This window comes from Monopterus albus, unplaced genomic scaffold (assembly GCF_001952655.1).
Source record: "Monopterus albus unplaced genomic scaffold, M_albus_1.0 scaffold39.1, whole genome shotgun sequence".
NCBI classification, from domain to species: domain Eukaryota; kingdom Metazoa; phylum Chordata; class Actinopteri; order Synbranchiformes; family Synbranchidae; genus Monopterus; species Monopterus albus.
Window position 1 is genome coordinate 2618337 of NW_018127919.1, and position 27265 is coordinate 2645601.

Consider the following 27265-nt stretch of genomic DNA (forward strand, 5'->3'; position numbering starts at 1 on the left):
CAGTACTGCCAGTACTGTGATCGTAGTGTCTGTCCATGACCTATAGAGGGCAGCAATACACCCGAGAGGCGCTGAACCTCCGTCACAATTAGATAAAAGAAGAAGCAGCAGGAAGCAGAGTAAAATGCCGAAGAAGAATTTAACGGTTCCCGGTTGTTGAATTGCTTCAGACTCAACGGTGCTTATAGATGTTTGGGGTGTACAACCAGTCCAGCGGCTAGTTGTTTTATTTACTTTACCTAGCAAGTTACCACTGTATTTTTACAATAAGCAGAGATGTGCTGACAACTTAACGCTACTCCATTAAGGATTACTACGGCTACCAAAGGCAACGTTAATGTGATTTATTGTTTCTCACAGCGATTAACGTTATGTGGCTTAACTACATATAGATAAGTTAGCTTGGTTAGCTACCTGCGAGTCAATTTCTGTAGCAGTACTTCAACTTGCGTGACCCAAATCTAACTAACGCCAATGTCTATGCTAGCTAACAGTGGTCAGTTGCTGACTTTCGCTAGCTGACCTATTGACCTATTGACAGACGAGTTTAAATGTTTTTAGCGTTATATTTCAGAAGCCCACAATTATTAATTTCATAGAAACAACTGTCAGACTTAATGTCATTACTGTGAGGTAGCTAGCTAAACATGCAATAATCCCACTGTATATGTTTTGTATGCCTGTACAGTGAAAGATGAGGTTATCATACATTTTGTGTTGGAAAGGGAAGTCATGTGTGATACGGCTTGCAAAGGCATCACCGTATGATATGATCCATCAACCAGAACTTTTATTTCTGCAAAAATCACTCTAAATGAATCATACATATAATACACTTAACCAAATTAGTCACGTGAGTAGAAAACAACACGTGCACATGAAATGCTCACTTGCTGCCGTGGGTTTTGGGTTGTTCTCTCAGGCCACGAACATACTACTGGACATTAAATTGTCCAAATGTGTTGTTTTTTACAGACCAGAGCAGGTGTTCCAGGCTGTTGAAAGTTAGTTTAGTTTTCTTAGTCAGATTAGGGTCATAATCAGGTTTTAGATCCTGTAGTTTACTTCTGGAAGATAAAGGTAACTTTATGACATTGCAACCATACAGAAGCTTGTAAACTAACATTACACAGCCATTAATAGTGGAAAAATTGGTTAATTCCGATTATTTGTAATTCACAAAAATAATTTATTTTTTCTGCACAGACCCAGAGAGATGGAGGAAGGCGCTGAGGTGATGGTAGATATTGTATTTCGAGGAGTGGAGTTTGTTGTAAAGATAGAGGTGGACAGAGGCTTGCTGATAGTCGAAATCTCCAACTCGATGACAGCAGATCAGTGGAGGGGGGAATTTGATCCAGCATGTAAGTAGTATACATTTACCAAAGATTGAATGTCATCATAGGCACAAATTGTCCTATTCATGCTGGCTTATATATGTATTTATTTATGTTCAGATATTGAGGACCTCACTCGCAAAACTGGAAACTTCAAGCAATTTCCCATATTCTGTAGTATGCTGGAATCAGCTGTTAGAAAGGTATGTTGGAGGGTCCACTCATAGAATGAAAACAAATGTACAGGTGGCACAATTGCATACCGAGTCAACAGAAAGATGTGGACAGACATAGATTTGCTCGAGGCTGCCTGAGCTGAGGCAAGACTCAATCCTTTGAGTTTGGTGTTTCCACTCAAGCGAAAAGTGCACAGTTATCCAGAAGTGTCATATTCCCTTTCTCCTTTTCATTAATACACAGGAGCAGGGACCAAAAGGAGAGAGCCTAGGGGAAAATAACAGTAAGAATAGGAAATTTGAGTACATACCGGTAACAAGCAAATGCGCATAGTACGATAACCATCAATTTTCATCCCATGATATACTGTGAAACCGGTATACCGCTACAACCTTGAATAATGTGCATGTAAGGATCAGACAGGAGCCCACCATTTTAATATTTAGCATCTTTTATTGTTTTTTATTCTCAAGATGATGTCCTTGAAATAATTTTGTATTTCTGATAGTTAACTTGAGCTTTTTCTTCAGACGAGTGATTCAGTTACACTTGACCTCCTGACCTATGCTGACCTGGAGTTGCTGCGTAACAGAAAAGCAGGAGTGGTTAGTCATCCCCGCAGCCATCAGCAGTCCTCTGCTCTCACTGCCAAGAGATATTTAATCCTCATATACACTGTGGAGTTTGACAGGTGTGTCTCTCTGTGACAAACTGACATATTGACATCATATAGCTGTGTTGGAATTGACAGGTGTGTCTCTCTGTGACAAACAGACATATTGACATCATAGCTGTGTTGGATTATGTCTTCTTTTCAGGTTTTGAGTATTTTGGTTGTCTTGATTTGCTTGCTGGTTTGTGTTTCTAGGATACACTACCCTTTACCCCTGCCCTATGTGGGTAAGCCTGACCCAGCTGCCCTGCAAAAGGAAGTCCGAGCCCTTAGGGCTGAGCTCAGTGCTCTCTCCTCTCATGGAGTTGACAGATCTACAGAACTGGAAGTGCAGCGGCTACGAGCAGAGTGGGTTGCATTTGATCTTTATTACTGATTGTGCACAGTGTGAAGGAGTGTGTGGCCTTTTTGTTAATGTCTCCTACTGTTTTCAAGGCTTGCTTTGCTGAAAGAAAAGAATGAGGCCATGGCCACTGTCCTGGAGCGATTGCAGATCAGTGCAAGCGGTTCCACACTTGGACAGGAGGACTGGAGGGTCAGAGATGTGGTGAGGACACTGCAGGAGCAACTTGTCAAGGAGAGGGCCAAAAGTCAGCACTCAGCAAGCAAAAGATGCCAAGAGCAGCGACTCCTAATGGAGCAGGTAGAGCTTTTCTACTTCTCAGTAGTCATCTGTAAAATACATATGTTGCTTTGTATCACTGAGTTGATTTAAATTTTTTCCTCTGATCTCATTAGTTGGAGGAGCTGAGGGCATCAGAGTGTGCTCTCCGTGCTCGTGTCAAGAGTCTCACCAATGAATTGGCACTGCTGCAGAGAGGGTTAGACAATCTAAGCGTGTACTATATTTTTACTTTCTCTCTCTCATTAATTCAATTAAAATGGGATTAAACATTTGATGTCCAAATATTATTTAACTACTTAGGAACCACCCCTCTTTGTGTGTCTGCAGGAGAGTAACTCCTGTGTCCGGTCGAATCGGTTCTCGAGTTGATGGGGAAATCTATCGCTCTCTCTCCCGCGAGAGGAGGTCGGGGTGTGGGACGGTCAGTGCTCGCTCAGGATCCAGAGACCGGAGAGAGGATAGAGGACAAAGGGCAGAAGAAAGAGGAAGAAGAGTGGATTCCTCAGGGCCACGTGCTCGCATACCTAGGCCGTCACCCTCTCCCACTGGTACTGGCTGTGGTGGTTTGTTAGTTTTCAGTTGGGAATTAGTACTATTTTCTGTTTTGAGTTTTTATTTTTGCCTACTGTCTTACAGGTTCACGGGGGCCACGCTTTGATCCGACTGCTTACATCCAGGACAGGCAGCGCAGACTGAAAGAGGCAGAACTCAAAAAGTTGGCTTCTGTCATTTTTTCTTAAACATATTTTGTTTGGATCTAGACAGTTAAATCAGGCACCGTATAACACCTCTGTCTACTTACACAGCAAAAAATTACATCCTGTTACAAAATCCTGATCTCTGGATCTCGTAATTATGACAAAGCATTAAACATTAAACGTTAACAGTCATCATGTGAACAGATATAAACTTCGACAAGAAACAGGAAGTAGGCTGTTGGCTAGGTAATGTTGCCATGGGTACCATGTGGGTGCTATAGATCTATTTGTTTACATTTTGGAACACTAAGTATGCAGAATCAGCTATTAGCATTTTGCTACCTGTCTTACTGTTGGATGAGCTGTCAGAATTACATAAATGGTCTACTGAAGAAATCTTAAAAACTCTGCACTTCTCATGCAGGTTCTGAAGCTTTCCAACTCCTGCTCAGTACATGTATAAGCCAATATTGAGAGAGACTGTAGGCAGCAACTTTAAGCCCCATCTATATTTGTTTACATTTTGGAACACTAAGTATGCCAAATTAATTATTAACAGTTCACTTCTGAAATGCACTATTGGATGCACTGACAACTATCACTGAATTACTCTGGTACTAAAGAATTTGTTTTAACTTGATTTTCAGCTCTGCAGCGTTCCAACCCCTGCATGATCTCATAATTAAGAGAAAAAGATCCCAGAATTCTGAGATCCTGATCTTGTAAATATGAGATAGTAAGCCATAATTACAAGCTCCTCCTTTTTTCTTTGGTGAATGCAGTGTCCTTCCATACACCAGTATTTAATGCTGTAGCCGCTTGGGTCAATAATCTTAAGCGTGTTTTCTGTATCAGACAGAGGAAGGTACGGAGAGACATTCTGGCATCACCCATCATCCCTGAGAGGGGGCGTTCACGTTCCAGAGAGGCCTATCCTCCGGTGGCCCGGTCTGGCAGTAGAGGCAGGAGTTTATCTGTGGAGCGGAGAGGAAGCAGGAACTCCTCTGAAAGCTCGTTAGTAGATATGGATGAAATGGCCAAAACTCTGTTCAGGTAATGGGATTTACCCCACAAGGGTTCTGTGAGGTCTCTGTTGTTTTAGCTGGTCATGTTAACATCAGGTTTCCTGTTGTTGACAGAGGAAGAAAACAGACGTGCAATGGACGCAGCATGGTGAGTGATATGGGCACGCTGTCATTTTGTATATTTAAAGAACATACTGTAGGTTGGGATTATTTTATATTTGTCTTACAGTCAACAGATCCCATTAAAGGATGTAAATCTTTTAAAACTGGTTTTCAAAGAGATGCAGGAATTTCCTAAAACATCTCGGAATTGTAGTTTTTACCAAAATGTATTCAAGAAGAAACTGGTATTTTCTGCCATAGATTAATACTTATTTGGTGTGCTAGTGAGAATCCATAGGAATGTATGTAGGATTAACTCAAAAATAAGATGAAAAGTGTAAACATGTAGCATACTGATTTATTTTTAATTGTTTTTGTGTAACAGTGGAGCTCTATGGTGCAGAGAAGTATGCTGATATATACAGTATGGTGCTTAGGCTACACAGGCAGTACATGTTAGATTGTTGGCTTCTGCTTTTTCATGGGATTTGTTGACAGTAAGAAAACCTACAATATCACTGGCCTCATGCTTTAATGTGCAATTTCTGTTTGTAGTCAAGAGGACGCCTTTTAACCAGGAAGCCAGTATGCAGTACTCCAACACAGAGAGTGAAAGACAAAGGTGATTCATGGAAGCCATCTACATTTAGCTGCAATAAAATGATTTTAACAGGAAAACATATGTAGCTACACCAGCTCTAATTATCATTTCCCCATGTCTGTCTCCAGAGACCTCTATAGACACAGAAGCTGAGCTGTCAGAGATTGATGCCAGGCTACAGGCACTTCAGGAATATATGAGGGACCTGGATACAGGACACTAACACAGGTTGGACCTCGGACCATATTTCTTTGCAGGGCACACACCGAGCACAACGGTGCAGGTTACCAGTGTATATGTGTTCATGTAAGAGACCAGAACTCCCTCCAGAGGGTCAGACTTCCTAGACCTAAGGAAACTATAGCCATCACTGTGAAGGACTACCTTTTGTGGAACGAAACCATTTTTAATACAGTTTTTGTTTTTTATTAACTTAAAAGGCTGTCTGAGTGTAGTGTCATCCATAGTTTTACACTTCACCAAACCAGTTAAACAAGGTACATGGATGTAAAATCTGGCAGAACCTCAGTCCATAAATAATTTTTCATCCTTGACTGACATTTTCTTTCCATGAAATTGACAGTTACATTCTTTCATGTTAGATTTTCTTTTTTTTGTGAAACTGTATGTGCACAGACTGTTACTCCCCTTTCTCAATCTAATACCTTTTATGCCACCTGAAAATGTAATTTAACAAACATATCCTCTGTATAAAGACATTTTTAAAGCATATGATCTTTTCTGGGCCTGTACAGTTTTGTACACATTGCTTTCCTTTCAGCTGAAGTGGAGCTTTTGAAAGGTTTCAACTGCAGCAGCTGGCTTAGTTTCATTAATTAAATAAACATCAGAGCACTGAGCCTTCCTCTCTGGGGAGCTGCTCAGTGTCTGAACAGCTGCTCTGTTCCTACGAGGACACTCGGCAGAGAGACAAACTCGCCTTAGGTTTATTTACGGAATGAGGAAAGTTAACTTGGCATTAACCAGTGTAGAAACAAGCAAGCTGCTGAATCACAATGTTAAAGCTCCATTTACACAAAAACAGAAGATGTATTCTTGAAGAGATAAGGAAATTGTTAAACATGAGGTCTGTTCCTTTTATATCTTAACAGGTCTCTTTTCACTTTCAAAAATATCTACAGAAGAAAACATTATCCATCTGTCATGGCCTGAACCTAGTTGATGGTTCACAACCATAGATAAATACACTACAAGAACCAATTGTATTTATTTTGTTAATTTAATAAAGAACTATAAGAACTGCTATGAAACTAACAATATTAAAAAATTCAACAGCAAACCATTACGAGTAAAGTGTAAGGCAAGTGGACATTCTGTGAGAAACCGCCACAGTGATGTCAAGTCTGTCCAGGCTGGTTTGCCGTGGTCACAGTTGTCTGTAGCACTTGGGTCCTTCGTTTATTCAGTATGGCCTGAATGTTGCGCGTCAGCTGTGGAGGAACATGATTGACACATGAGAACAGCTATTTATATGTGTGTACAGGCGTACACACACACACACACACACGTACACACACACGTAAAACTGACTTACTAATTGCTGCTGTGCAAGAGCATCTTGATAAGAGGCCTTTCCTTGTTCCAGCGTCTTTTCATCAGTCAGTTTCCAAATCTGAGCCCTGATCCCAACCTGGTCCAGAGGCAGGTGAGGAAACTGTTGTTGCTGTAAAATAAATAAATACATTTACACACAAAGTAAAGAAAATGTTGAACAACTGATCCGAGCTGTAAAATGTAGGTGTAAGCCATTTGCATCTCATCTATCAAGTAATGTGCTGCAATACAAAAAAAAAAAAAAAAATTCAGTGCAACATTTTGCCTTAACGTCTGTGTTTATGAAGCTCAAAATGTTCCACTTTTTGGTGAAATTGTCAGATGTACACATTAAATTATGTTTGTTATTGAGGTCATAGTTAAAGGTGGTGTTGTACTAGACTACATTATATATAGAGGTTTTGCTAATATTCTCACCCTCATGTATTTAGCTGGGGAAGACAAAAATCAAGCTTCATAAACACAGATGTTAAAGCAGAAGTGTTGCACTGAATTACATCCAATTGTACAAGTGTACCTAATAAAGTGGCTGACAAGCATATACTGTGAGATGATGATCAAACGGCCAAGCTTTCACTTTAACATTTGTAGTTGTGGGGATGCTGCAAATCAGTGAGTTGGACTGCTTTATGGTAACGCTGGATTTTTATATTTGCTGGACTATGCAAAAATGGATGTTCCTGTTTATTTTACCCACTGATTTTGTAACCAATCCATTTCCCAGTTTACTTTTCAAAATGTGTACCGTATGTATGTAAAGTTACACATACTGTGGCAGGGGTGTTTGTTTTAGGAACAGTTATTTTCACTATTGATTCATCTGCCAGTTTTATTCCTTAATAATTGACTTGTCTTTAAATAGTCAGAAAACTGAAGAATTCCCTAAAAGCACAATGTCATGTGATCAAATTGCTTCTGTCGGAGCAACAGTCAAAAATCCTGTGGTATCACTTAAGACGAAAGCATTTGGTCCCCACTGTTGAAAAGCTGGAACTAGGAAAGAGTTGATAATTTTATTTAAAACATTAACCAAATAATTGATCAATTAACCAAATAGTTTGTGCTGACTGACCGCTCCAGCAGCTCTAGGCCACACTGGCCACCCCCTGAGTGCAAATGCATTGTGTGCACACAGCAGGTCAAAAAAAGGTTGTTAATGAGCGCCGAACAAACTGGTTGTGCTTTGCACTAAAGTATGGCTTTTGCCACCACTGTTGCTGATCTTTGTCACAAACTCAATGTGACAATGTAATTATTATTGCACTATAGAATCAATGAATGAACCCAACACTACCCGAATGGGAGACAAAAAAAAAATTTTTCAACAGTGAGCAATCCAAAGCCCACACAGGTAGTGTATTCAATCACTCATAAGCTGAAAACAACATCCAGTTATGATTATGAACATGCTGAATAGCTGAAAAACAATGTAGGTGTTAGTTGTCCTTTCCTTTCCATTATTATTTGAATAAATGCACCCTAATTTTAAATACTTCTTCTACCACACAACCTAGCGGCCATATGGCCACTCACCACTTGTAATGTGTAGTCCTCAAGGGTGTGACACCTCACCCTCTGCCATGCCATGAAGGCCAGAGATACGTTTGTTCTGCTTTTGTTCAGCAATTCCTGCAAAGACATTTTTACGTTACACAAAGTATAAAGCACAAACATCAGCAGCAGCAGTTAGAAAAGGTTGTAGAAAATTTTAACTATACCAGCAGCTGTTCATTGGTCTTCGTGTCCAAGGTGTCCTGGCTCAAGGTGACTGAAGAGTTGGTCTTGTTTGACTGAAGGAAAGACATTTACATACAGGAGGCACATACAATAATTTAAACCACTGTGTATAATGTCTGCTGCTCATGAGAGATCATACTTTGCAGTGTGCAGTTCCTTACCTCAGCTTCGTACTCAGCCCAGGCAGCTCTGCATTCTGCTTCACTGAGCTCCTCCTCTTCTTTATGGTCCAGCAGAGATTCGTGCTCATGGTATGACACGATCTGGTCTTTACAGGTATGTAATAGCTGTGCCAGAACATGATCCTGAGAAACAAACAAAAGTAGTAATTTCATACCTTTGTTATATACTGTATGTTTGTGACATCAAGGCACAAACCTTAAAATAGAGTCAGGGGTGTTACCTTTGGCAAAACAGAGGTGGTTCTTTTGCTTTTCTTAGAGTTTGGGTCATCCAGCAGGTCCGGCTCGAATGTGTAAAGTTCGTTCAGTTCAATAGAGGTGAAGTGCCTCTCGATCTGCTGCTGATCCACCACTCGATAGGACAAAGACTGCTTGGTCACCTGACGATCATAGATCTTCTCCTCCATGGAGCCCTGGACATGGAGGAAAAAAAAAAGAGACAGGACTGAAGGGTTTTATTAGTTGAGTAAAAATATAGCAGGAAATCCATGTGTTTTTTTTTTCAACATTTAGTGTTCATGAATTAATATTTTCTGCCAAATTATAATAAAGGAATGTCACTTAATTTCTACAGTCATCCATCATTCTCAAACTTATCTTTTTTTAATCTTTATATTCTTCATATGAAGACCTTAGGTTACATAATCGGTTATTTAGATAACGGATAATAAAATGACGAGGCTGATCGTCTACTGTGTTAATTTGATTTAGTTTAATAGCAACATCAGTAAATGATCAGACTGAGCACACTTCAACAGTCGCATTTTAGGGGACATTCATGAAGACTGGTGCGCTTACCTGAGTCAAGAAGCGGTACACAAACACTTGCTTCAGCTGGCCGAAGCGGTACACCCGGTATATGCTCTGTATGTCATATGAGGGATTCCATGAGGCATCAAAGATGATGACCCTGTTGGCAGCCACAAGGTTGATGCCTAGCGAGCCAGCTCTCGTCGAGATAAGAAACAGCCGGCCACTGAACCATAAACATGAATAAAATGGGATCAAAAGATTTTTTATTTCAGTACCATTAATATAAAAGATACAACAATCAGTCAATCAGTACCGGACGTTGGCAGGGTTGTTGAACTTATCTGCCCATTTCTTCCTTATCACAGCAGTGGTGGAGCCATCAAGACGATAGTAATCAATGTTTTTAATCCAGCTGCCTTCTGTTAGTGCAAGAGAGCACACAAATCTAAAACAACGTACCATCAGGTAAGACACTGTCCAAAAGTTTTTTCATTGCCAGAAAAAGCATGATACCTTTGTGTGAGGATGGATCTCTGGCATTGTGAGAAGCCTCAAGGAAATCCTCAATTAGGTCTAATGAGATCAAGGACTGGCTGAAGACAAGCCTTAAAATACAAAAATAGATTTGATTAGATGTCATGGCCACTTACAGTGTTTCTCTATTTGAATTTGCTTCAGCTCACACAAGAAACGTACACTTTATCTTCCAGGTTCTCAGCCATTTTGAGGATCTCAAACAAGAGCACCATCTTCCCTGAGTGGTGCAGGATTTTGGCGTCCCTTTCAGACACCAGGCTCTTGTACCAGTGTTCATCTAGACTCTGAGGCCTTGAGCTGATGGCTGCCTTCTCTGCTACACAGAATATAACATGAGACAAGCTGTGTTAGTGAACATACTACAGGGCTGGAGGAACAGTGACACACACTGCTTTAGTACCTTCCACTGCTGGAGAGCTTTTGGACACATCATCCATCACCGCTGCACTGTTGTCAGGGTTGTGCCCTTCTTGTCCTTCATTCCCATTCTGTTCACTACACCAGAGAAAAAGAAAATAAATTGACAATTATAAAAATAAGGTGGAGTGCTATTCTGTGTGTCACTGTTTCCATTTGATCACACTACAAGTTGCACAAGTGTCCACTTGATTTGCTGTAACCAACTGAACATGGCTTTCAAAGGAAGTTAAAAGGTCCCAGGAGTCGGACTAAACAAGCCACTAGATGTGCAGCTTTAATGAGACACTAAATAGCAGAGTCAGAAAGCAGAATTGGACATACAATCCTACATCAATAAATAAGGATAATCATACACTACACTTCCATAATTAATATAATGGATGTTTCGACCACAACTAGTCTTTCCCAAGGCTAACAGAAAACTAAACATCAAAAGAGGCACAGTGAAGCCTATACCTGCTAGAACATAGTATGTCCACAGAAATGTGAAATAACTTCAACTAAGGATAAGAAAGCACACTTCACTTTATATCTACAAATCCTACACAAAACATCAAAAGCCACATCATAAACGATACCTTATCAGTCATGTGCATACAAATCTTAAAACTACAAACAGCTCAAAGAACAATCCAAAAGTAGGAAAAGTACAGTGTCTTGCTGGAGGATGTCTGTTACCGGGCAAAGGTCTGGAAACCTGAATGGGAAGGTGTGTCCACACATTTGACTGGAGAATAAATATATGAAATGAAAGGTGCTGCCACAGTAAATAGTTGAGGCAGAGTGTGACTATGAGCATAGTGTTGCTTACCTCTCAGCCACGGTAGTTTCTTCATTTGTCAGAGGTGCCGCTTTATTTTGATCCTTTTCAAAATGTCCCTGTTATAAAAAATACAGTTAAGTGGTGACTAATATTTTAAATTAATTATGTCCAACTAATAAGAAATCAACATGTGCTCAAGGTACCTTGTTTTCTTTGCTGATGTAGTTGAGCTGAAGGCACCAGGGATGAGTCCAAATTCGGCTGAGTACCTGAAAGTCCTTGAACAGGCTTGCACCTCGCGCTTTTGCTTTGTTGGCCATGGAATGCACACCTGGATAAACAAGTATACATATATCTATTTCAAATGGCTGAATCCCTATATTTAATGAAATTTTAAAAAAGATCATGTCATTGGATGATCGGTGACAACAACTTTAATTCTGTAAAGGGAAAAATCACAATCAACTTTGTGAACTCTTCTCTTAGTCATGTCAATTTTCTTAACATTTAATTTACTCTAAACATATAATTACAGTACATCTACATTCCTTACAGCAACAACGTGAAGACAGATTCTTACCAGTGACATTGTCGAGGTAGTAGCGGTACAACTTGTACTGCAGTGAGGAAACTCTCACTGCCAGCACATACTCGTGTTTGGGAGGTAGAAACTGAGTTAACTCAGAGTAATCTCTTCTCTGGGAAAAAGATGAACAGTGTCATGAGAGCTGCAATATAAAACCAAACTCTATATATACACATGTACAGACTGTGTGAAACTGGTAGTAGATTTTCTTTTACCTGCACACATCCAGCCAGCATAGCATGGAGTACATGTGCTCGCTTCTTCATGAGTCGGACATCTTTCTGTGTGGAGTCGGCACACTGGCCGTTCTCTATGGGGTTGATAAAGCGGTTTCGGAATTCTTTCAGTGAGCCCAGAAGATTCTTCTTGATGAAACTGACCATACAGTGGTCTGTGGGGACAAAATAAGCTGCATCAGTGGGAAAAGGTTTCATTTCAAAATAAAATGTCAAAATATCGTTCCTACACTTTTAGATCTAAAAGTGAAGCACAAATGGTTATAGTTCTTGTTATTTTGTTAGAAAAAGCCTGCAATTGAATTTTATTCAACATTGCATCAAGCAACGTGTGACCTCATATATTTAATTTGACACGGTAGCGCAGACTTACACTCAACCAGGTTGTTCTGCAGCGGCGTGCCAGTCAGTACCACTCTTCGTCGTGTCTTAATGGCATTCATAGCTTTGGAGATCTTTGATGCATCATTGCGTAGGATGTGCCCCTCATCACAAATCACAAAGTCTGGACCTGGGAGGAAAAAAAAAAAAACAGGAGAGAAAACTGTTACAGATAACAACCATTTCAATGAGCAAAGGAATGACACATAAAACTGGAAACGTTTTAATAACATCATTTCACTGTACCTGGATCCACCAGTATGCTCTTTAACTCTTTCTTCCCCTCCTCATCATTGATTTTCTGGCCTAGTGACAGGATGCGGTACATCTCATACCCCATTATCAAAACACCACCTCCTGTCTGCCACCTGCGCATAGCCTCCAGTCGTTCTGGATGATGCCTTACTGAAGCCAGCTCTGTAACCTGTAACATATTTGTGTGGTTGAGCAATAACCAGGAGTGAGAAATAAAGCTTATCAAACACAACATTTAGTGTTGTCCATTTATGATTTAACACATTTTAATCGCTTTGTGTACCTTGACTTTATCCTCTCCCATGTTATTTTGCCATTTCTTAAACTCACTGACCCAGTTGAGGATAGTATTAAGTGGACACACAACTAGGGCTGTTTTGAATTTCAGGTTTGTTGATAGCAGCACTGTGTGGAGGAAGGTTACCACCTATAGAATAAGAAAGCACAGACAATAATGTGCAGTTAAGCCCACACAGTGATGTTACAAGATATACACTAAGTTAAGGGAAGCTGCTCCACTGGCCCACCTGGTGGGTGGGTTGAGGGCACATAAAATAAGCAGAAAATCGTGTCTTTCGATTTTGTAAAATTAGCAGCAGCCCCAGTGACTTCAAAATATTTGGTACATTTATTCATCCAGAATAAATCAAAGAAAACAAGAACACTGGAAGTGCACATGTTTATGTCTTCACCTGCAGAGTTTTCCCCAAGCCCATGCAGTGTGCCAGTATACAGCCTGTTCCAGGAGAAGAGTTGGCCTTCATCACAGACTCACAACAACTGTCCCAAATAAACTGAACACCTGTTGGAGAATAAAGTGAGCACATTTTCTCTAACACAAAAATGGGACATAACTGTGAAAATGCACAGCTTATTAAGGCCTTAATCAGTTCTATAAGTTAGCTATTGATTAGCATATATAAATTATTTGAATTATTTAGTGCTGCTATTGCCGTTAGCATGCCTGTAATGTGCATAACGGCAGAGCAAGATGAAGAGAGAGTACAAACTAACCGTCCACCTGGTGAGGCTTCAGTTTCGTCACCAGGTTTCTGTGCACCTGAACCAGAGGCTCCTTGGTCTCCTTGTTCTGATCCAGGACCAGCTTGGTGGTGACAGGGCACACCACTTGAGACAGCTCATCCTCTATTTCAATTATCTGGAAAACGACTTAGTCAGCAGTTTGTTTTTGCTCCTCAGCATAGAAAATCCCAAACCTACTGACATTTCCTAAGAGGTGCTACTGTCAGCAACCTACTGTAATTTTCATGGGTTGTGTATATTGTCATGCATCAACAGGAATATAGCATTTTACTGTATAAGCACATCGTGCTGTAGAAATGTGAGAACTAAACCACTGTAAATATCCACTGCTCATCAACACAGTACACTGGATTGGCCAGCTGGGCCAGCTGTGTGTGTGTGATACCTCTCTCCTGTCCTCCATCTGCTGCTCCCTGTCTGCCAGCCGTTTACATCTCTCCTCCTCCTCTCTCAGCGCTTCCTGGGTCTCGGCACGAAGATGCACATCTTCAATGATTCTGCGGATCTTTTTGCGCCCTTTAGGGGTGCCTTTACCATCACTGATCTCCTCAATGTCATCCTCTTGATTGTCCTGCTCAATTGCAAAAAGAACCAATAAGCAGTACGACCATTAGACATCAGAGCCAGTTCTGCTATTGAGGTACTGGAAATGAGCAAATACAGGAATGAAAGAGCGACAACATCAGCCACCACCTTTTCACTGCTGGAGTCAGACCATGGCGCTTCCTTAACTTTAGTGGAGGATTTGGAGCTAAAAAGAGGAGAGAATGAGAAATGACATTAAAACATATATAATATATACGATGTGGATACTAAAGCACTGGCTTTGCAGTAATGTTATTCATTACTTCAGGAGTAAAGTGCCAGTGTGACAGCGAGGAATGTGGTTGACAATTTTTGGTTTTTCTTACAGCAAAAAGAAATTAAATATTTAACACAAAAACATCTGTTTCTGTAAATTAAATCTTGATCTGTGCTCGATTACATCTTGCATCATAATTTCCTGTCTGTTAAATGTTCTTGGCTTCTATTACAGAAACATGCAATGAACTTACTGAATCAGGGTACAGCGAGGATGGGCAACTGGGCGTAATGTTATGAACAACTGTACAGTCTAAAGTAATCTCGTGCATTATGCCCAGCGACAATGCCATACTGTAGGCCTACCAAAAGACATTACATAATATTAAAAGATTATCAGTGTACACATTTCTTTTAAATCAAAGAACTGAATGACATTTGTTGCTGCATTACTGTAACATCACCCAGGCGATGATGATGTTGGCTGTGCCACCTATATTATGAATGAGCGTGCTCTTTCATTTAATGTTAGCCAACTTTAGCTACTGGTGTTTAACAGACCTTACTGAGTCAATCTGCTCAATTTGTAACCCCTCACTACTTGTGCTACTGTTATGCAACATTTCAGCATTTGTTGCCACATACATTTTATTCTCACCTATTCTGCACTCTCACTGAGTAAAATAGTAAATAGAGTTTACATAAATGAAAATAAAATTAATAAATAGTACATTTATGAATGCAGGACTTTTACATGTATTGGAGTATTTTTCCATGGTGACACTGATCTGCACAGGAGCAGCTGGGGCTCAGGAGGTAGAGCAGGTGGTTTCTTAACCGGAGGATTAGCGGTTTGATTCCCAGCTTGTCCTGTCAACATGTCGAACTGTCCTTAAGCAGATTAGCGGTTTGATTTCCAGCTTGTCCTGTCAACATGTCAAACTGTCCTTAAGCAGGACACTGAACCCCCATTTGCTCCTGGTGATAACACCAGTGTGTGCATTTGTATGGGTGAATGGCCAAGTAGTGTGAAAGCGCTTTGAGTGTGCTGTAAAGCGTAGAAAAGCGCTATACAAGTATAAGACCATTTATCATACTGTTACGCAAGTGAAGGACTCAAACAGTTCTAGATGTATCCAGTAAAGGCAGGGCAGATCAATACTGAATTAAATATAACTGAAAATCACAGCTGATGTTTTTTTTAATGTTATCAGCAGCAGCTGAAGAAGGTACCTTTTGAGCTGTTCATCATTGGCCTCATCCTCTGACAGACTCAGCTCCTCACTCATTTCAGATTCTTCTGTCTCCAACTCAGTGCTCACATCACTTTCACCATCAGCTTGACAAAAATCAGTATCAGACATTAGGGCAAGGTAGGTACTGCCTGTTCAGACAGTTGTTTCTAATGTTAGAGATGTCCTTACAGCTCAGGTGTTTCCTGCTGGCTCTTCTCTTGCGCTCCTGTGTTACTGCTTCATCCTTTGCAGCAGGCTTGTCACTTGATGTTCCTTCATCTAAGGTGAGTTTGTGGCGGAGAAGATGATGCCTCGAGTTCTTCGCTTTAGACATGGTGTCAGATGACTCTGAAGCCAAGTCTTCACCTAGAGAAGTGATATCATTTCTTCCCTTTTAGAATACACAAAAAGCAGCGGGCAATTCTGAATCGTTCTAGCCATAACTTTGGTTGTAAAGAACATCAAATTCTGCTATTGTTTAATAGGACTAAAACCTGGAAAGAGCACTTGTGCTTGTAAAATAAGTGTACATGAGAAATGTGCTACTTTGAAGAAGAAAAAAAAAATACTTACCATTTTCATCTGTTCCAGTATCCTCAGTGCCTTGTTTTACCTCGTCACCCTCCTCCAACTCCTCCTCATCTTCCTGTGTTTCTTCATCTGAAGAGATATCATCACCCGAGGAGTAGTTCGCTTTGATTAGGGCCAATAGCATTTTCTTAGCGATTCTTTCAAAAGTAGAAAAGAAGGAAAAGGTTCCTGAAGTTCATTTCATGGCCAATAAAATTGTCTTCAGCTGGATATTGTTACACTTTAAGGCAAAATTGCAGTTGGACTCTTAATATTTAACAAAAAAAAACAACAACATTTTAAGTACTGGTTAGGCAGCCGACAGTCTGAGCTGTTGGCCTTGTAAAGAAATTAATTACAACTCTGATCAAGAATCTCTAATCAATCCTGAATTACTGTTGCCAACTTAAAGCTTTACTGGTCAAGTTGAAGACCAATTAAAGTGAACACTGGAAGACATACATTTAAAATAATATTATAAATAAGATGGCAATGAGACAAAGTGGTTTTTAAGAGTAAGAATTTATTACAATGAATACATATTATTCACAGAAAAACAAAGACAATTCTTCACGAAACGGGGAGGGACACAAATTTTTTCCTACAATTTCTCTTGCTTCCTTGAGTCCAACAGTTATTTGTCCATTTTCTCCATGTGAAAATAAAAGTTGCATTAATCTGTAGTGCATCCAACCGCGGCAGCTCACAGTTAGAAAACCTACAGGCTTCTTGAACACAGAGTCTAAACTATTCTGGCATTTCCAGATAATAAATACTGACTTAAAGGGGGAGGAAAAAACGTGAAACACAAAAACAGCACATTACTAACAAAGTCCGTACATAAATATATAATCAGATTGCAATGTTTAACCATTTTAATCCTGTTATACTCCACTGGAGTATCAAGTTTCCAAAATAAGGAAATTATGTACATAATTTAATACAGTACAGAACAAAAAGGGGAAAGGTTTGTAGTTTTAATACCATATTCTGTTTTGGCCACTCATTATTCAATTAGTTGCCCTCTTAAAATGCTACATCTACCTCCCATTTCCCATCAGGGGGCTTATGTAATAACCCATGATAACAGAGAATCAAACAGCTGGAATTGGACCTGGGCCTAGCTCAGGCATGTCTACTCTCTGGTCAGCTGTCCATTCCACATCATCCCTTTGTCAGCCTGCGCACACGGGTCTGATCCTGATCTCAAAACAGATCATCAGTGCAGGTCAATGGACTCAGGATCAAAGCCATTTTCACTAATGTTAAATTTAGCATTAAGGTAGAGTTTGTCAAATGACAGTATATGCAGGCAGTTCCAGACACAAACAGTAAGAGATCCCTTGGTTCTCATTTACAGGATAAGGCCGGTCATTTTCTATAGTAACAGTGTTTTCAACACTCCCCATGCAGATTCTAAAAGCAATAATGATTTGCCTGAACTCATTATTAATGTCTGTGAGCCCTGGATTAGCTTATTCATCTATGCCACAGACCTCCATCGTTGTTCAAAAATGATTAAAAACATCAGGGAATCACACCGCTGCACTGGTTGACATGTTTCCTCATTAAGAAACAAAACCGTGATATTTGTTAAGAACATCCAGATCTTTTGAGAATGTGCAGTTGACTCTTGCTTACTTTAACATATTTCAACAGGGAAGGACTAAATAGAAAAAAAAATCAAAACTTTAAATACTATCACATGGGATGTTTCAGTCAGTCCAACTACAAAACAATGTAAACATTACATTTCTGCTGACCATTTTTCTAAAGACTAAATTGTGATTATCACTACAACTAAACAGTGACAAAAAAAAAAAAACAAGCTATCATCACTAGGAGGCTACAATATCCCAGATTTAAGGGTTGGTTGGCTAACAGTACTGCATTCACTGCTGTACTGTCAGAAAATCTGACCTGGAAAAAACATGAGAAACAAACAAGGATGTCATTAAAGGCACAATAATTTTGTCACGTCTTGCATTGCAATGGTTGTAGTTTCACAGCCCACTCTCAAATCTCAGATATACAATGGCCCTATCAGCAAAATCTGATCAGCAAAACTTAACTTCAGAAAAAAAAGCAAGAGCTTGATCTCTGCTGTATCACCAGTGAAGCAGGGTTTAAGTGTCTGCAAATTCAATGATCAGCTTTAAAAGCTACAGTATGCTTTAGAAAATGGTCAGCAGTTATGTATACTCTGTGCATAGAAAGTGGGGTAAAACACAAACAGCAGGATTGTTCCAATGGACACTGCTGGCAGTGTGGTCTGTAAATTATACCGATTCGTCAGGACACTGTCTCAGGAAAAGCTTTTTAAATGCAATTCCTCAGCACTTTGAAAACAGATTACTGTGAGAGCAAGATACAGCTTCCACTATGTCCATTCTTTCCAATTACAGTTGCTCACTGTACACACACGGCGTAGCACACGTACAACTGAAGCTTTCCCTGGCCAAGCTGCCAACTGAAAGACACACACTTGAATGGCAAGAAAACAATGTTGAAGCAGCTTTTTATGACTTTTTGACACCAATGTTCAACCTGTAAATATACAAAGTAATTTCTGAATGCACGTAGCAGTGGATCTTCATTGTTTTAGAGCTGCATTTACCTCCACCCCGGAGGTTGGTTTTAATCAGTGTTTGGTGGTTTGTTCACAGCAAATTATTTTGGGGAGGTACTGCCAACAGAACAATCCATTATATTTCAGTTGCAATCCGGATCATTGTCGCGATCCAAATTTTTTAGTGGCATTACAGGGAAACAACTGCCTTGGCAGAGGTTTGCGCTCTCTGACTGCTGCCCCGTTTGTAATGTTTTTTTTAAGGGGAAAGGTCTTTCTGTGTAAGAGTATGTCACCTGACATAGAAATTGGAGGTCAAAATCTCTGCAGAGACCCTGCACTGTTCCCTAGGGCTTGGCCTTGAGCAGCAATTACAAAGTCTATTCCACCTACATTTTAAGTTCATTTCTTCATATCAAATATTTGTCTCATTTAAAGCAGTTATGTTCGTGGGTCAATTTGACCCGCAACATAACAGGAGGGTTAATGGGATGATGTTAGAAATCTCACATCTCCAAAGATAAATCCATGACTGTGTTACATCGCTTGATACGACTAGGTACAGCAGTGAGAAAATGTCTTTGTAATTTGAGTGCGTCAACCCTTTAAGAGAATCTCTGTGAAACCACCAAAGTCAGAGACACGAAATGACGCCGTCTCTGAAATCTACAAGTATAAACCTCTTTTGTTAGGAGACAAATTGTAAAAAATAAACAAAGACATCTCAGCCATCTAATCACCACTATGCTATATAATTTGGTGTAACCAGCCCTTTGAGTTGCCACCTGGATGCAAACTATGAAGCACAAATTTTTTTTTTTTTTTTATAGATATATAAAGGACTTGACCTAAGGTCTGTGCCGTGTATCTACTGTATGTAAAGGGAATACTAACAGTAAGATGATATCAATAAATAGCAGGAAAGCTGAAAGACAGCTCCGGCTGTCATAAACCAAATACAAATACTTACATTGGGACTAATATTTTGTATTTAATTAAGACTCTTGACATCATGAAGCCAGTAATTCACTCAGTGTGTCAGACACATGCAGGTTTACATGCTCTGAGTTAAGACAGTGGTAAAAATTAGCACTCAAGGCTTCTAGAGAGTGTCAAGCAGCCAAAGCCCACTATGAACTGCAATAGGTTTGGTTTCGGGAGGTCGGGGGTCTGTCACTGTAGTTTCTAGAACTTCAGTAAAAAGATTATTCAAAAAGAAAATATTACCAATATTATCAACCAGCTTTTAAAGACGTAGCACAGTATTATCTCATAACAAAATGTATTATTCATCATTGTGACCAAATGCAAATACCACAACCTTGATGCTGATCCCTGGAATAGACCTCTACAAAACACCATTTAACAATCAAATACACAATGTCCATTGACATGGGCCACAAACTGCATCTGCTATAACTGGCTGCTAACTTTGCTGTCCACCATAACTTGCATAAAAGCTGACACTGCTATGGTATTTGATGGTTAGTGCCGTTAGGGGCTTTGGTTGTTTATAACCAATAAAAAACATTTTAGGCTTACAAGCCTTTTCAAGTTTGGAAAGTTGCGTTTACTGGACTATAAATGTAACCATATAACATATTCTGAAATGTACAGATGTTCCTGATACCATTATTATAATAATATTTTTCTGAACAAAGGTATTAATCTGAAATAGGGCATAAACACTGGTATCACATACAGGACCACTTGTGAAAAATGCAGCATTAAGTCATGTGGTAGAAGTATAACTAAATATAATTTGTGATTAAAACTAAGGGGCAGCCAAGAAGTATATTTACACAGCCATGTACATTGTATCAGATATTTTATTCAACAAACAATCTTTTGCCATCTTGTCATGAAAAAGGCAAAAAGTCACAACGGACTGATTCAGGGTTAAATCAAAAAGATGATTTTCAAGGTGAAGCATAAAAGGTTTATACATGCTTACAACTTTGCAAGCCTTGCCTTCAATAACTGTACACAAAACATTGCTCACAAATACAAATCATGTACGGAAACTGAAGAGAAATCACTTCACTATTTTATTCACTTTTGAAATCTGAATAAACCAGCAGGCAAGTTCAAAACTTTATACTTCACCTGTAAATAATATTCAGTTATCTGAAAAGCGCAAGTGGAACTTCAAAACTTGTATACTGTCACTAAAAACACACCTGTTGTACATTAACAGGTTGCCTAAGGCAGAATAAGATTATTGTTCAAATTTGTAATCCTCAAGGGCAAACTGGCTCAAATGGAAGGTTTCCCCGAATGTATCGGCTTAATACACCAGGGAAAGAATACAAGTATAAGAAATAATACAAATATTCATTTAAAATGTATATCTAGTATGTACATGTATACTGGGATGGACACTAAAAAACAAACAAGCCGAGTACGAATATGCTTCCCACCATTCGCAAGCCTCCTCTAAGCACGGTTCAGTCTCACTGTATCATAATGTGGGTCCCATGTGCCACATTGTACCTCTAAAACGTGTATTTCATTGATGGAGCTCGACTGCAGCTACGCTTGGGTCGTGTCTGAATAGGCTGCAACTGAGTCTTAATGACAAGGGTGTTTCTAGAGTCTACACAGAGGTCGGGGTTAGAGGTTGTAGCCTTCCCCCCACACCTAGGGGGCTTTACAAACTCTACATCTGGGCTTTTTGAACCATACCTATTTTCTAGATCATCATCATCTTCTTCTGCTGCCCACGAGGGCCCAGATTGCTCCTCATCTCCTGCAAAAACAAAAAATGAGAGACATACATGTTATTAAAAAATGAGGTGCAAAAATAAACTACCTCTCACTTTATCATCCCCTAACAAGAAATGTGCAGACTGCTAGGTCACAGTATAGCCTCTGAGCAACTCATTAAGTAGAATTTGGCACCGACAGATTCCCTTGACACCCTTGTCAAGATAAGCACCACCCATTTTTCTTCTTTGTCTGTCCTTCTTGTACATTACAGAATGCTGTGCTGCCTTGCTAACATGGCTCTTGAAACCCTAAAATCAAAACAATTTTTTTCATTATTGTTCAAAGATTCTTTAGCTTATATGGAGCTAATGCCATTAATGTTGGCTCCCCAAAAACCATTCTTATATTACTGTAATTAATAAACCTTTTATATTTAAGCCATTCAATAACTGACTTTTGCCCCGGTGGGGCAGCATGAAATATAAAGATACATCAATGACATCACATTCTAAGTTAATATGGTAAACTTAATAAGCAGTTGCAATATTTGCTTTCATTTGGAGTGGTGTTTCAGTCCTCTTTGACTCTCAGTTATATGCAGGGTCTTTCCTACCATAGAAAGGTTTTGGCACAACACCCAAATGTGGCTGCAGAGCACCTAAACCAAATGAATGTAAAAAAGTGACATATCAGAATGACTGTAAAAACAGTGGTGTTATATGCACTGAATAAGAGAGAAGTGACCTGATTTCAAAATGAATCCTGCACTTTGACTAGCATTTTTATTTATTTATTTTACCCATAGTACTGGGCAAAGGGGTACTTTTAGCTGCCTCCACAAAGGCTATGTACATGAAGTAGGCTTCAACTGTTTGTAATTCTTGTCAATAGTAATAACATAAATAGCAGAATACAGCCTTTGTTACAAGTAAAGAAATTGTTCATATAGCAAAGTTAGAATTCCCTTCAAATAGTTTTGACTACCCCCACCCCCAAAGAGTGCCCAAGTGGTCTGAAAACCCTGTATATGCCCAGTAGTCACTCTCTTTTAGTTCCATTTAAAGTCTCTCTCGACTCCCAAAAAAAATGTCTTGAATTGCAAAACGCCCCACTATGTTCACCAGCTGGTGGCTGACTGTGCCCATCTGCTGCTTGGTATGCTGTTGGCATTTTTGCTAAAAACTGCTGTATCCTGCAGCCAAAAACGGCCCATGAGATCAGTGAGAGTGAACCAAACAGTATATTTACAGGACCAACAGTTCAACAATGAGCTGAAGCTCTATAAAGCTTGGTAAGACTAAATACACCTGCTGAATTTTTCGTAGGTTTAGCACTACAGCTGACCAATTTCAAATTGACAGTCTTCATATTGTGTTTTTTTTAGACTCACCTGATGATGGGTGGAATGCTGTTGACCCCAGTAAGGTCATATCTTCAGTGATTGGCTTCATTTTTTGATCGCTTCCATCGCTGCCAGAGTCGTCGTCATGTTCATCTTCACTCGATGAAAATGACGACTCCATTGTTTCCTGAAGAGATTTAGTGTTATGCTTCCCAGGCTGTATCCCACCCTGATTTCTAGCCACACTTTTCTCCTTTCTTTTGACAAGACAAGGCTTCCCTATTGACCTCACCGCATTCGAGTGTTTTATTTTCTTCTGCAAGTCACGATCATCACTAGAAGAATCTGTCCCACTTTCCCTTCGCACTTTGACTCTTCTGTTAAGCGAGTCAGATTCAGGGGTTCGGTCCAGCATTTTGCGTTTGTGGCGCATCTTCTCTGGTGAGATTGGAGTGTTCTTAGTGAGCCAAAACAGATATTTCTTGGCCACCGTAGGAGATGCTTTTCTATCATCCTGGTCACTGTGGTGTTCATCAGAACTCTGTATCATAGCTGCTCGCTCAAGCAGAGCTGCAGGGACTTCATCCGAGTCAGAGTCATCTCTTGTGCTGCTTAAATGTTGTTCTTCAGCGTTTTTGGCTGAGCTGGGGGTTTCCTCAGGGTCAGAATCACTATCGCTGTCTGCTGCTGAAAGACACGTTTTGGCCTTGACATCACTTGGACGCCGTAAAGGTGTCGTCTTCACACGAGGAGACCGTCGCTTGCCATGTTCCCCTTCTAGGTGTGGAGATGCACTAGATTTTTCATCGATCATCTTTCTGTCAGCTTTATCACATACAACAGCCGTCTCTTTATCTTCTGATGAATCTTTTCCCTCTGATTTTTTATCTTTCATATGGATGTCCTCCATTTTTGGGAAATGAGAGGAAGGTTCTTGCACCATAGGTACAGGTGTAAGTTTTACTACTAGTTTTTTAATCAGGTTGACCCCACCTTCAGAGAGCTTCAGGCCAGTATTTTGTGTCCTCTGCATGGCTTCTTGTGAACCTGAATACATGTCCTCCCCAGGACCGCCATGTGTACCTCTCCTATCTATGAAGCCTTTGGAGTCAGAATCATCATCATCCAAATGTTCACCTGCCAATTTCTGCAAGTCTCTCAAGCAACTTTCATCAGAAATATCCAGTTCAGTGTCTGCTTCAGTTACAGGTTTTGCATCAAAGTCATCACTAAGGAGCTTCTCCCAGCAGCTCGAAAAATCCAAGTCACTGAATTCTTCCTTAAGGCTATCTTCAAGTGTGTTAAGTGATTTTCGCAAGCCTTTGACTACCAACATAAAAGAACTCAAATACAGCTGGCGAACAGCAGGTGTCTGTTTGTTTGTTGTCACAGTATGAATGAAATTGATAAATGTTTGGTTTAAAGAGTTTGCTGAGTCCACTAAATGTTTGGCCTTTTTGGTAATGTCCTTGGAAATCTGCAGTGTGTTATAGTTGAACACCACATTACCATCCATACCACTGTGATCCCATTTATCTAATGAAATGTTTTTTGCTGCGTGTGGCAATGCGTCGTAAAGTCCAGATTTCTCTGGCTCCGCTCGGTTCTTCTTGCGCTGCTGCTGCCACAGACGTTCCATGTTCTCGAGCACACTGTCACAGGCCATCACCAGGTCAAAGAGGGGTTCCGGGCTGCACACATAGCAGTACCATTTGCTCTCCAAGATTCCAGACAGCTCCTTTCTTCCCAAATTTCTTAAAATACATTTCTTGCAAAAGGCATTACTACAAAAGTCACAACAGATCAAGTTGCCTCCTTCAGCACACCATCTGCACAAGTTAAAAATAAGATACAATAAAGACATACTAAAAACTCGATACAATATATACTTAAGAGAATGTTTATATTCCGGTTATTATATAAAATACAACAAGTTCTACCTGCACTGCTCATCCATTCCATCTTCATCCTTACTGATGTCGTCACTTAAGTAATACTTGTAGCAGGACTGACAAAACAAAACAATTAATTACAGCCTGGACAAAAGTCAAAGGTTTCTCTGGATTTTTACATTTGTTTGCATTACATTAGTGTTTTTCTATTACATTGAATGACTATTTTGCACTCAAAGGTGCAAAATAAAATTTAACTGCCCAATCAAATACTGGGAAGCTGCAGGATCATGATCATTTCAGTAAAATGCAAACATAAAATTCTTCTTAACCTGATTTCATTTACACAATTTCATGCATTATATATTACTGGGGAGATTACTTGCAAACAAGTACTCTCAGATAAAGGATAAAGCATCAGGGATGCAATACATAGAAATAAAGAAAACTGGTCTTTTTTTTTTCCATTTTATACAGTTAAATGTTTCACATTTCTGTCAGCAGCAGACAACCAGGAGGACTTTAACTCATGATTCACATCACTACTTGTCAAAATTAATGACACCCTCCCAAAGCATGATGTTCTACAAGACTCATCAGCACTACCTCATGTAAACCACAGACTTTACATCTTGAGGACAGGATAGCTTTTGGTGTGTTTTCCAAGGTTTCTGACTTTTGAAGAGTTGTAAATGTTCCTAAGTATCTTCTTATTTTGTATGTTAACAAAAGCAATCACAATGACAGACTATGAATCACATATTTTTATGCAACATAAGTAACTTATTCAGTTACTGGTGACTCATATTTGATATCTCACAATGTAGGCCAATTATGTGTGCTCATCTAATATAGTGGGGTTAGTGTTTCCACTGGTGACATTTCTCGGTGGCACCCCACAAAACCAAAGGGGGTGGGGGTCAGAACTTACTGATTCTGGGTGCCAGCTCTTAGCAACAGAAGTTTCCGAATTGTGTTGCGTCTCCAATGAGATGTTTTTGTTGGTGTTTTCATTGTGAATGACTGTTTTCCTTCACCATCAGATGTTTGCATCCTTCTGGTTTTACACCAGTAACATGATAAAACGTCATTAACACACCGACTAGCTCAGTGAGAATACTCCGGACTACACATTGATATACAGTATTTTCACAAGGGCTCAATTAGACACTACATGGAATTTGTACTAGGGAGCTGACAGGATCGAGTCCGCTTAATGTCTGGGTTCTACAGGTAATGTCTAGAAAATTTCAGGGATCCAATACATGAAATTACAGGATTTGTTTCTGTCATATCAATAAGCAGACTCACCTTGCAAACAAGTACTTTCAGAACTGGATGTCGATAGAATGAATCTCTCTGGAAGTGGTTAACTTGTCGGCCACATGCCGTGCAACTGACAATTCCCATGTGTTCAGTCCCTAAGAAAGAGCACCACTGTCATTAGCAACAAAATGCTTATAAATATATATGGTTTGATCCTTTTTTTTTTTTTTTTTATATGTGAGACTGTCCTATTCAGTCCTCTTAATTCTCCACATTCTACTGATAAGATGTCCATGAACAAGACTGCTAGTAAGAATAAAACACTTGCTGTAAGAAGTGAAGCACTTGATGCATTTTTATTTCATAGTCAGCATATCAGACTTAATTGGTGTGTCTGAAATTGCCTTCTTGCCTGCTATGTAGAAAGCTAAAACATGTATATTAGACAAGTAGGTTAGAAAACAACCACCTAGCTTTCAAATATGTGGTCAGTCTATCCAAGTAATGCAAATTTAGAAATTTCCACTGATGTTTTTGGAGATGTGATGCTCTAACCTGCCAGCTAGCTAGCTAGCAGGCATAACTGTAGCTACTGTGCTCATATTATCACATTCAGTAACCTATACGTTCATTCCTCACGTGTTGACTGACGCCTATTGTCCTGTGTGAATTATGGTGGAAATGTTTGGGTAGAGATTTCAAAACAGAGTTGTACATTTCCACTCTAACTGACACCAGGGCAATAGGCGTTGGTCCACATGTGAGGATTCAAAGACAGGTAACGACTCTCACTGATACCAGACCATAACAACTCAGTCATTAGAGGACATTGTTGGCTGTGGAAAGACTGAAACACCACCCAGGGGGATAAATACCTCCTGCTCAACACCAGTCAGACAGAACTGATAAAGTCTCTTGGATGACAGGTGAAATGTCTTCTACCTAAAACTGTCCAGATGATTTCTTTTACATTTTTTCAGCATACTACGCCCTGAATTTGCATGGACATTTAAGTATTATGAATGAATAAAGAACACAAGACTGGCGTTATCACCAAGCATCAACCTCTGAGGCTGAGAGATGAAGCATGGCTCCAAAAGGGAGTCAGTCCCTAGAGACTACGATGTTAAAATGCCCAACAGAAATAAACATGTTTACAGCCTGGTACAAAAAA

At 39.8% G+C, this 27265-nt stretch overlaps 2 protein-coding genes across 7 annotated transcripts in view; one reads left to right on the forward strand and one right to left on the reverse strand.

Moving 5' to 3' along the window:
• The first annotated feature begins 78 nt into the window (after positions 1-78).
• ccdc61 (coiled-coil domain containing 61) lies at positions 79-6422 on the forward strand. 5 transcript variants are annotated; one of them, XM_020598733.1, is made up of 13 exons: positions 79-178; positions 1207-1364; positions 1458-1540; positions 2045-2205; positions 2383-2535; positions 2623-2830; positions 2926-3026; positions 3140-3360; positions 3449-3527; positions 4366-4563; positions 4650-4683; positions 5193-5259; positions 5367-6422. In XM_020598733.1, exons 2-13 carry the CDS (start codon positions 1217-1219, stop codon positions 5459-5461), a joined length of 1548 nt encoding a protein of 515 aa, XP_020454389.1. In that variant the 5' UTR covers positions 79-178; positions 1207-1216; the 3' UTR covers positions 5462-6422. The 5 variants fall into 5 exon arrangements, with proteins under 5 accessions (XP_020454389.1, XP_020454387.1, XP_020454386.1 ...); XM_020598731.1 differs by having other exon boundaries at positions 114-339; XM_020598730.1 differs by having other exon boundaries at positions 114-328.
• LOC109959408 (transcriptional regulator ATRX-like) overlaps positions 5649-27265 on the reverse strand; it is a 27617-nt gene continuing 6000 nt past the window's right edge. Inside the window, exons 7-35 of one of the 2 annotated variants that reach the window (XM_020598729.1) lie at positions 26137-26246; positions 24874-24941; positions 22982-24762; positions 21568-21631; positions 16317-16471; positions 15933-16109; positions 15742-15847; positions 14401-14458; positions 14093-14278; positions 13678-13822; positions 13356-13465; positions 12947-13090; positions 12655-12832; positions 12401-12538; positions 12007-12182; positions 11786-11903; positions 11409-11536; positions 11254-11321; positions 10423-10517; positions 10182-10335; positions 9999-10090; positions 9799-9904; positions 9531-9708; positions 8954-9145; positions 8712-8855; positions 8532-8603; positions 8347-8442; positions 6794-6922; positions 5649-6689 (exon numbers count right to left, since the gene is read on the reverse strand). In XM_020598729.1, coding sequence (XP_020454385.1) covers positions 6597-6689; positions 6794-6922; positions 8347-8442; positions 8532-8603; positions 8712-8855; positions 8954-9145; positions 9531-9708; positions 9799-9904; positions 9999-10090; positions 10182-10335; positions 10423-10517; positions 11254-11321; positions 11409-11536; positions 11786-11903; positions 12007-12182; positions 12401-12538; positions 12655-12832; positions 12947-13090; positions 13356-13465; positions 13678-13822; positions 14093-14278; positions 14401-14458; positions 15742-15847; positions 15933-16109; positions 16317-16471; positions 21568-21631; positions 22982-24762; positions 24874-24941; positions 26137-26246 — 5261 coding nt within the window. In that variant the 3' untranslated portion in view covers positions 5649-6596. Of the gene's footprint in view, positions 6690-6793; positions 6923-8346; positions 8443-8531; positions 8604-8711; positions 8856-8953; positions 9146-9530; positions 9709-9798; positions 9905-9998; positions 10091-10181; positions 10339-10422; positions 10518-11253; positions 11322-11408; positions 11537-11785; positions 11904-12006; positions 12183-12400; positions 12539-12654; positions 12833-12946; positions 13091-13355; positions 13466-13677; positions 13823-14092; positions 14279-14400; positions 14459-15741; positions 15848-15932; positions 16110-16316; positions 16472-21567; positions 21632-22981; positions 24763-24873; positions 24942-26136; positions 26247-27265 lie in introns of both variants that reach the window. The other variant, XM_020598728.1, reaches the window with a different exon arrangement.

Coding starts and splice junctions, on each gene's coding strand:
- ccdc61 (XM_020598733.1), top strand. CDS start 1,217: ATGGAGGAAGGCGCTGAGGTGATGGTAGATATTGTATTTCGAGGAGTG. Junction 1,541..2,044: donor TGGAATCAGCTGTTAGAAAG/GTATGTTGGAGG, acceptor CTTTTTCTTCAG/ACGAGTGATTCAGTTACACT. Junction 4,564..4,649: donor ATGGCCAAAACTCTGTTCAG/GTAATGGGATTT, acceptor TGTTGTTGACAG/AGGAAGAAAACAGACGTGCA.